This window comes from Athene cunicularia (genome assembly GCF_003259725.1).
Source record: "Athene cunicularia isolate RWA chromosome 5 unlocalized genomic scaffold, athCun1 chr5_part1, whole genome shotgun sequence".
NCBI lineage: Eukaryota > Metazoa > Chordata > Aves > Strigiformes > Strigidae > Athene > Athene cunicularia.
The window spans coordinates 42918955-42928546 of NW_020799101.1; the positions used below are offsets into that span (position 1 = coordinate 42918955).

The 9592-nt window shown below is 47.5% G+C and overlaps 1 protein-coding gene across 1 annotated transcript; it reads right to left on the reverse strand.

Annotated features, from left to right (window-relative positions):
* Window positions 1-40: 40 nt before the first annotated feature.
* ARFGAP2 (ADP ribosylation factor GTPase activating protein 2) lies at window positions 41-9482 on the reverse strand. The gene is made up of 16 exons (XM_026849342.1): window positions 9430-9482; window positions 8689-8959; window positions 8020-8151; window positions 7841-7921; window positions 6922-7024; window positions 6239-6295; window positions 5064-5108; window positions 3879-3931; window positions 3303-3439; window positions 2636-2767; window positions 2024-2152; window positions 1814-1942; window positions 1304-1430; window positions 1096-1186; window positions 865-983; window positions 41-452 (listed from the first exon to the last, which is right to left on the reverse strand). Exons 1-16 carry the CDS (start codon window positions 9480-9482, stop codon window positions 432-434), a joined length of 1680 nt encoding a protein of 559 aa, XP_026705143.1. The 3' UTR covers window positions 41-431.
* Window positions 9483-9592: the final 110 nt, after the last annotated feature.

Here is a 9592-nt window from a genome sequence, read left to right on the forward strand (position 1 = left end):
AAAAAAAAAAAAAAAAAAAAAAAAAGTCACGTCCACAGGAACCAGGTAACATCATGTTCAGAAAAATAGCGTTCCCCTTTCCTCTGCCACTTGATGAGCTAAGGTATGGGCCAACGACAGGAGCACTGATGAGGGATCCCAGGAGTTCCTGTCATATCTTTTACAGCAGTGAGGTTAACCCTGGAAGAAGGCCTGTCTCCACTGGCTAGTACATAGCAGTGGGTATGAGGGCACATTGCATTTTAATAGAGTGGAATCCAGAGATATTTGGAAAGCATCCTGGGCACAGCCATGTCCTGAGCCCCTCTGTTTACCTTCTCCCCTCCCCACCCACCCCAGACAAACTAAAAGTCAATCCTGCAGTTTACTCCAGGTGAAGGTGGTATCAGTCCCTCTTGTTGGCTTCCCTGTGAGTTGCAGTCCCTGGGTCATCAATATGAGCCGTAACGATCCTGGGGAGGAAACACACCGAGATACCATGCTACAACACTTAAATGCAAACTCTAAAGACAGATAACAAGGTCTTGGGGTTTGGGATTGGAATGCAGCACAAGGTTACCTAGACAGGACACCATGCAAAGGCAGGAAGTAAAATGACCTTAACTTTTTAAGTTCTGCACAAGATTTGTGGGAAGAGACATATCAATGGGGTCCTGGCCAGCTGGAGAATAAGGCTGGCCAAGTAGAGTTCACTGGCCACCTAGAATTGCTCAACTATTGTAGTCATCAGCTACAAAAAACAGGTCTCCTCAAATCTGTGGAAAGTCCCAGGTGGAGACAGTGATAATTCCAGCAGAAGCCAGGATATGGTGAAAGTCCCCAAGCATGATGACAGCCTGCCTGAAGGTGCCAGTGTAACCTCACCTGGAGGGAGTTCATCACCCCATTGGCTAGGACAGCCATCTTGCCAGCAACGGATTTCACTCCTTGCTTGAACTGTGCAATGTCAGCTGCAGGCAGGACATTTCCAATTGACACACCACCTACGAGAACCAGCAGGAGTCAGCCTGGAGTCCTCGAGCTCCAGAGAGCACCTCCCCCCAGTCCAGGCCCTCCGAAGCTGCCCCTTCCGCAGCCCACCGAGCACTAACAAACCTGAGTGCACATTCTCGGCCTCTCCAAACAGGTCTGCAGAGCTGATGGCACTGCTGCCTGAGAGCTGCTGCAGTCGGGATCTGGCTTCATACTGCAGCAGAACACAAAACAAAATGGTTATAAAGAAAGTCAACAAAGTAAGACCTGAGCAAACAGGAGGAGATGAAGCCAGAGCTGTGCCAGCTTAAACACTGCAGAATGCATCTACCTCAGCATCTGCCTCCCGCCCGAAGAACATATCTGAAGAGATAGCTTTAGCCCCTGCAAACTTCTGCCGAGCTTCACTGGATTCCACAACAGGTGCTCTGTTCTCTGTCTCCCGCCTACTGGTGGGTCTGAGGAAACAAGAGAGGAGATATCTCAGTTTTGGCTCACCAACACAGTAAAGAAAGGAATTTCTCCCTCAGACCCCATGTGATCAAGGGAAAGCAACAAATCCTCAGGGGCTGGCTGCTGTCAGGGTGGTCTTCTTCCCCACCTCAGCACAGCCAGCGCTTCATGACCATAAAGGCTGCATCAAACATAGGGACACAATAGGCAAAGACATGCCCAAGCCTCTTTCACTGGAGGCTCTTTTTCTTGGCCTTGTCCATACAAGTTATCCTCTGTGACACAAGGCTCCTGTCATAACACAGCAGCATCTCTCCCCACAGCTCCCAGACCTATCCTTTTCTCCCGCACACAAGGGAAGGTACAGTAGCAGTGACAGGCACTTCACCTCTCTGAAACTGGCCGAATACTGGAAATGGTCACCTCAGGTTCTTCCTCTTTGTCCATACCCCATGAAGAGTCTGTTTCCCATCGTGAGCTAAATGCATCTTCGAATGTGAAGGGATTATATTTGTACCTAGATACCAAAAACAGGTAATTTAGGCCAGACATTAAATCCAGGAATAAACCAAAGACTACACCTGAAACCAAGTCTTACTTGGGGGGTCCAGATGCGAAGCCTCCAGCATCTTCAAACAAGTCCAACTGGGAACGGGAAGATTTTGCGGCCAGCGGCGTCTCCTGCTCAATTACTTGCATCTCAGACATCACCGAGTGTGAAACAGAACTAGCACAATAAACAGGCAGTCAGGGCCGATGGGTCTGGCAGCACCCAGCCCCTCCAACCAGTCTGCCTCAAAACTAAGCCTGACCTTCATGGGCAGGGCAGGTGCCACAAGTCTCAAGGGAGAGGTGTGGGATGCCAGCCCCCTTCAACACTTAATCTAAACTTGTCCTGACTCCCTCCAAAGTCTTGAGACAGGGGGCTTACAGGTAGTGTGCTGCAGGGGGACATCTCTCAAGCAGCAGGGCTCTAGATGCTGACAGGCCACGTGCATCTTTGGAAAAGCTCAAATCAGAACCAGAACCTCTGAACAGATTGCCCATTCCTTCTGGCACCCGAAGCATTTTTAAGCATAGTCCAGCATATGAGCACTTTAAATTGGCTCCTTAGCTGTTACAAGAGCAGCAAGCTCCTCCCTTCAGGAAACTCTTCCAGAACAGGGTGCTTCCAAGGCACCTGTCTCTTTTGCCATCCACAGCCAAGTACCTTCTGGACACCAAGCCCATGCCCAGCCTCTCTGCTTGTTCACGCTTCTTCCCTTCAAGGTTCTGAAGTTTCTTCTCTTCCTTCTTCCGATCAAGCTGCAGTTCCTGATAAGCCAGTCGCATTGAGGTGACTCTAAAGGAAAGAGCTGCACTTGATACCAGCTCATTACCCTTGCCCCATCCCATGCTGTGGACGAGCAAGGGGGAGAGTAACCCTGACAACCCATCAAAACACTCATTTCCACAACAGCTCTGCCAGAAATCCTTACGTAGAAGCTACTGCTTGTCTTCCCATCTCACATCCACTGGGATTCACTCACATCCACTGTGTCTCCTTACTGTAAGCATTGCTGCCTCCCTGCCACTTCCCCAACAGAGTGACCCATCCAGTTCAGCCTTAGCCTTTTTCAGTCCTGTCCAAAGGTCAGCAGAAACACAAAATACTTCTGTATCTGCTCCTTTAACTCTTCCAGGGATGCTAATTGGAATAAAATATGGAACATAAACTTGTGCCCTGTTGTAAGGGCCATACTGGCCTATAGCAACTGCTCATCCTATCCTGCAGCATGTTCTGTACTCACATTAGGTGGTCCCAAGGTGAACAGCATTAACCTCATATTCCTTCAGCCGTATGTATGGAAGGTATTCAGTACAAACAGGGCACTTACATGGACTCCTCAGCTTGTTTCCTGGACTCCACTGCCTGCTGCTCCCTCAGCTGTTCTGCCACCTGGGCTTGCCGCTCAATCTCACTGAAGCTCTGGCTGCTCACTTTCTGGGCTCCAAGACCTTTTTTCGCACCCAACTTGAAAAACAAAACCGAAAATATTGCCATTTCTTCACCCTAGATTGTTCATCATAGAAGAAATCCAGAATCCTACTCCTTGCTGCACTGATCAGGCCTTCGGTCTCCATGTATAGTCACAACCTACAGACCCAACCACAGCGTGCAGCAGAGTATGGAAGAACATGCAGGAGTTAACCCACCAGTGGCCAGTGCTGAGAGATCAGCTGCATACACTTCAGACCACAAGGAGTAATGATGCAAAACCTAATTGGTTTTATCCCTTAGTACATAAGCTATCTTTCAAAACAAGCAGTAATATAAACAAAGCTCTTTCTTCCCCAAACAGATCTCTTGGTACGCAGCTTCGTTAAGGGCAGAAAGCAAGGGCCAAGAAAAGGACGGCAGTAATATGAGACACACTCTACCTCCTCTCCATAAAACAAGAGCTCAGACATACCCCCTTCTTGGCAGCTCCTGGCTTCTTCTTTCCAATGAGGGAGGATTTAAGTTCTGCAAGAGGACAGAAGCAGCAAATAAGCAGAACTGAAAATGTAAGCAGCCAAAATTAGTCAGCAACCCACACAAACATCCACCACAGTCCAGCTGCTATAGAGTCCAGGGCACACCATGCAGCTTCACATCAGAAGCCTGGATGACTTCACCCAGCCACGAAAGATGCACTCAGAAGCTCCACAATTATAGGCTGGTGGCCTAGAGAAGCAGGTCTGTTGCTGGCAAAACTTCTAAGTGAATTAAGACCCTTTGAATAGCTCCTTCAAGTGTCATGCAGTTGGTGACCCTATCCAGTAGGGATCAGGGTAACCAGAGGAAGACTACATTTATTCCATACATAAACCCAAGAAATATGCAGCTTCAGAGCCATATGAAGGTCAGTGCCTCACCGATGCCTTGGGGACAAAGGAGCAAGAACCCTAAAGTCATGTTTACATGAACAGACCAACAACAAAATGGATCTAAAGTGCAGCAAGCTGTAAAAGCAACAGGTTCCCCAACACCTTGCCCCAGGAACCTGTCACTCTGAGGGCACAAAGCATGCCGCGCTTGCAAAACCAGCCACGGTCCAGCCAAGCAGCAGGTGCCTGGGGAAAAGTGAAGGAACAAAGCAAACAGAGAGGGACTGCCCAGGACATTTTCCCATCTTCCAACATGTAGCTCCAAAATCTTTTATTGCCCTTGTTGGGCTTTTCTTCCACAGTAGTGTCCTCTTACTTTCTATATCCATGTGACTTTTGTCATACCCATACTTTAGATCATTCTTAACAGCCTTTCCTGTCTCTTCTCTAGTCTCACCGTAAGTTTTTGAAATAAAGGGGTTCAAAACATTCCCACTATCCAAGACTGTTTTCAGCTCGCTGTTCCTAACATTTCATTCAGAGTTGTTTGGGGGCTTTTTTTATTACTGTCAGGGAACATTTAACAGAAATGTCAATACAATCCCTTTCCTGATATGGAATAGCTGGTTTCAATCCCAATACTACTGTATTGGATATCATGGCTAGATGGAAGCTTTGGCTCATTCTCTCTCTCCAAGCACAGGAAGCTAGAGTTGAAAGCAGAATCACAGAAGGGGCAGGCAGAGTTGCCACAAGCAGCCAGCGCAGGCCAGCCATTAGCCAGTTACCTCTGGCAGGAGCAGGCCCTTGTGTTGACAGATACATGGACATGTCTGAGGAAGAGACATAAAACACGGGGAATAAACAGACACTTGAGGACACAGGCTTTCCACCCAGGATGAATCCACTGTGGGCTGGGGTTGTCTGGGATCGTTAATTTTCTTCAAAGCAGCTAGTATGGGGCTGTTCTGTACTGAAAACGGTGTTGGTAACATGGGGATGTTTTTTATGGCCGAGCAGCACTTACACAGAGCCAAGGCCTTTTCTGCTCCTCACCCCACCCCACCCCTGAGTGGGCTGGAGGGGCGCAAGAAGTTGGAAGGGGACACAGTCAGGACAGCTGACCCCAGGGATGTCCCACACTGTGTGATGCCGTGCTCAGCACATACAGCTGGGGGAAGGAGGTGGAAGGGTGGGGATGCTCAGAGTAATGGCGTTTGTCTTCCCCAGTAACCGTTACATGATGGAGCCTGGCTTTCCTGGGGATGGCTGAGCACCTGCCTGCCATGGGAAGTGGTGAATCAATTCCTCGTTCTCCTTTGCTTGTGCGCATGGCTTTCACTTTACCTGTTAAACAGTCTTTATCTCAACCCACGAGTTTTCTCACTTTTACTCTTCTGATTCTCTCCCCATCCCACCAGGGGGGAGTGAGTGAGCAGCTGGGTGGGGCTCTGCTGGCTGGGGTTAAGCCAGAACAGCTAGGCACACACTCTCAATAAGGAAAGAGGCTCCAGTTAGATGCTATGTGTGCAGCCAGGACAGTAATGGCAGGGGTGAATCAGATACAAATCCCTATTACTCTGGAAGCCAAAAATTAATTTGCCTCCAAAACTTCTGAGGGGAAAAAAACAAAAACAAAACCAAACACCATAGCCATGTGGCTCTGATCAGCCAAGTCAAAGATATATAAATGCCAAGTTTTGTCCAAAGCTCAAAAAATGAAAACAAGCTTTTGGGATGGTGACAGCTTTGAACTCAATCATCCAAAGGAGGAGGAAACCTCCAGTAAACTGTGGCTTGGTTTTGGGGTTTAGGGAAATCCTCAGTACAAGCTCCACAGGAAGACGAGCTCCTTTAGACGTTCTGGAAATCAGCTCATCAGTTCCAGCTCTATTGAACTTACTACTGAACACTAGATATAAGAGCAAGACTGATCTGAGAGATAGCAGAGAGTCTTACTTACCTAGAGGAGCTTTAGGAGACGTGCTCAACAAGTCAGTAGAGGGGCCCTGGCTGGTATCTATGGACGTAAAACCAGAAGAGAAAATTTAGCAGAGATTCTTAACCCCTTTCTTTTCAGTGTGCTCACAGTCCTACTACATCTCTTTTACCTCCTCTGCCCCCACCCCAAACAAGCTTGAAACATGCAATTTCCCACACACAACAACTTCATGTCCCCACAGAGGAAGTTATTCCCTCTGCAGTATTCTTAACACATTAAAAGCAAGCAAACGCTCTGCAGGGGAATACGCAAAGCTGTTTCAAATTACAGATTCTCAGTCTCCTTGTTGTTCACTCTAGAAACAGGTTTTTTGCTTTATACTCATAGATCATTTCCAGACCCACCAAATTCAAGAGATAGAAAAAGAGTCTTTAAAACAAACAATTATGTCTGGAAGCATGGAAATGGGGCAGCTAACCCCCAACAGAGTTTTGTGTGGATTTCAGGAAAAGTGGAGAAGTGATCCTGAACAGAACAGTGTTTTCAGAAGTCTCCACTAATTTAACTACTCATAGAGTGCACACAGGTTCCACTCCAAGTTTGAACCAAAGGAAGAGCTCAGCCCTTCCAACTGTGCTACAGAAGTGAATGCTCCTGGAAATGAAGTCAGGTTCTTGGGAAAATTATTCAGCAGGAAAACTCACTCGACACTTCACTGCCTTCTGATGATTTTGCTGCTTTTTCCAGCTCCAGGGAAGACTCTGCAGGATTCTGGCTGGCATCTGCTACACCCCAGGTACTGGAAGACTGCAAGGAGATTCCAGCAATTTGCAGAAGATCAACAAATCCAACAATCCTGAACTTAAGTACTTGAGGTTTAGTGACCTGTATTCAGTTTTAGGCCAAAGGAAGCATTTTCCAAACTCCAGACTATACCTTCACTGAAGACAACGTATGGACAAGTCCACATTCCCTTAGCAGGGACAAAAAAAAAAAAAAAAAAAAACATGGAAAGCCAGAAGGAACGACAGCATCACTTGACAGCAGTATCAGAGTTGACTACTGTGAAGACTTTCCAGGTTAAGATGATGAGTTTAAACCTGGGAGAAAGAGTGTGAATGAGTTTCCCTGAAGAAAATAAATACTGTCGGCTTCACTGGCTTTATTTCCACACAGCCAGTTCTAATTTTACTCTACTCACTTGATAAAGTCCACCTAGTGCAAACAATTGCCCAAATCCACTTTACCAGGGTCTATGCACTGACTAAAGCTGACTAAACCAGAGGTTCAAAGTAACAGCCAGCCCTTGCTTTAACTGTACAAAGAGACTGTGCATTAATGCAGCTCTCTAAGTGTTTTCCAGGGAGTAGCTGGTAGCACCGAGTACTCCTTAAAGACAAAGATGGTCTCAAAAACAAAGGACATGGATATTACAGGCCCCACGAGGGATTCTTTAGATCTGTGACTATATCCCAGGCCAATGACTGAATTTTAGTTCCTTCGCATTAATATTGAACAAGTATACAACTTGGAGTCCTTCCAAACCAAGTGGGACTGCTCTTGCCTGAATAGCTGGCTATTTGAGAGCCGTTAAGGTTGTCTGGTTTAGACAGCTCCTCTCACCTGTGTGTGCTCCATGAAGAAATCAGCATCGCTCTTGTCAGGGGAGTGCCCAGGGGCTCCACTCAGTCCATCTATAAGCAGCTGAAGAAAGGAGAGGTGGTGAAAAAGAAAGAGAGATACCCTACAAGACTCAGCATCCAGCGCTCCATGTCTAATGGCAGAGAGCTGCTCAGACTTACATCAGTGCCATACTTGGCCATGGCAGCACTTGCCAGCTGCCGGATCTTCTCCCTGTACATCTGGGCAGCTCGACTGTTATACTTCGCATTGGCATCTGTGGTAGTGCAGCCGTGCTGGCGGAAGAAAGCAGTCTGAAAAAGAGACGGACGTTCAGCCTCCAGACTGCGAGATCAGACTCAAGCAAGTGAGAAAAATTAACTCAAACTCAATGGAAAAAGGAAGCTTCCCAAAGACAAGGGATATAACACTGTGCACAGAGCATGAACCAACCATTCACTGATCAGCTTTCTCCATGAAGTCTCTCTCCAGGCCTCAGAGGGCTAAGAAAACCATCCCCGTCCTCCACAGGAGGATGCTTCCAAGTCACAACGCTGAGCGTGATCTTTCAAACTGATCAGTGTTACTAACCCCTTCCCTTCAAGGAGACCGTGTCTCTCACATTTAAATGAGACATAAGGAAGTAACAAACCCGCACAGTGAAAAGCAATGCTTTCGAATGTCACAGCCTGACTTCCAAGCACAGCTGACAGAGACCTCCCGTCATTCCACATTTCCAAAAAAGATAGAGAGGTTGGTACGCCAAAAGCCACACAGAGAAAAGAGATAAGAAACAAAGGATGGGATTAGCGAAAGGGAAAGCAAGCAAAATGCCTACAGAGGCTCCTCACCGCGTTGGCATTGCTGCCCACTTGCATACACCTCAGCTGAAACCAGTTCCAGTTAGAATCCAACTCTGTGGACCTGCGTGAGCAAATGATTTCTATTAATAATGTGCACGGCACGCCAAATGCAAAAGCAAGCCCTGCACTAAAAAGGTCAGCTATCCCACTGCTGTCCCAGAGTACAGGGGCAAAAGGGGAAAGAACATCTCGGTGAATTCTTTGCTCCTGTAATAAATTAATCTGAACTTTTAAAAATGAGGAAAAAACCCAGTTCCAGCTTCACATCAAACAACCGCGTCCAAACTCAAGAGGACCTCTCACTTGTGTTGCCTAAGAGGGCGGAGCTTGAGCTCGGAAGGCACAGCCAACAACTTTGGTTTCCTCTTACCTCACCACAACAGGAGGCACTCATATTCTGGCTGTCCCACAGATTAGGCCAGAACACATGACAAAGCAACTGAGCAAAGCACCCAGTAAAGCTAGGTGACAGAGGATGTCTCATACCTGTTACTCAAGTAAGCTCTGAATAAGCAAAGGTCACTGTTTGTTAATTAAAATGCTGACTTTTACAAGTACTGAAAATAAGCTCAATCGGCTGAAAATCCAGTACCACCTTCCACACGAGGTTGATGCAGACAAGATTAAATAATATCCCTCTTTTTGCCTGACGCATGGCTACAAGGAAGACTTCCATATTGCTGTGTTACTGGCAAGATTCACAAACCCCGCTCTCCTCCCAGCTCCTACAACTGGGAGTCCCGACAGCGTTTCCGCGAGGTTAGCGAAAGGAACGCGCCCATGTTCCGCCGAGGCGCTTCAGAAACTCCATCTCGGAGAGGCAGAGCGACCCGACCCCTCCAGCGAGCAAAGCAGCCAAACCCCGCGGCGACCCCTCTGTGCCAGCGCTCCC

Coding starts and splice junctions, on each gene's coding strand:
- ARFGAP2 (XM_026849342.1), bottom strand. CDS start 9,482: ATGGGCGCGTTCCTTTCGCTAACCTCGCGGAAACGCTGTCGGGACTCC. Junction 5,109..6,238: donor GTCTCCTAAAGCTCCTCTAG/GTAAGTAAGACT, acceptor TCTCTTCCTCAG/ACATGTCCATGTATCTGTCA. Junction 1,943..2,023: donor TTCGCATCTGGACCCCCCAA/GTAAGACTTGGT, acceptor TTTGGTATCTAG/GTACAAATATAATCCCTTCA.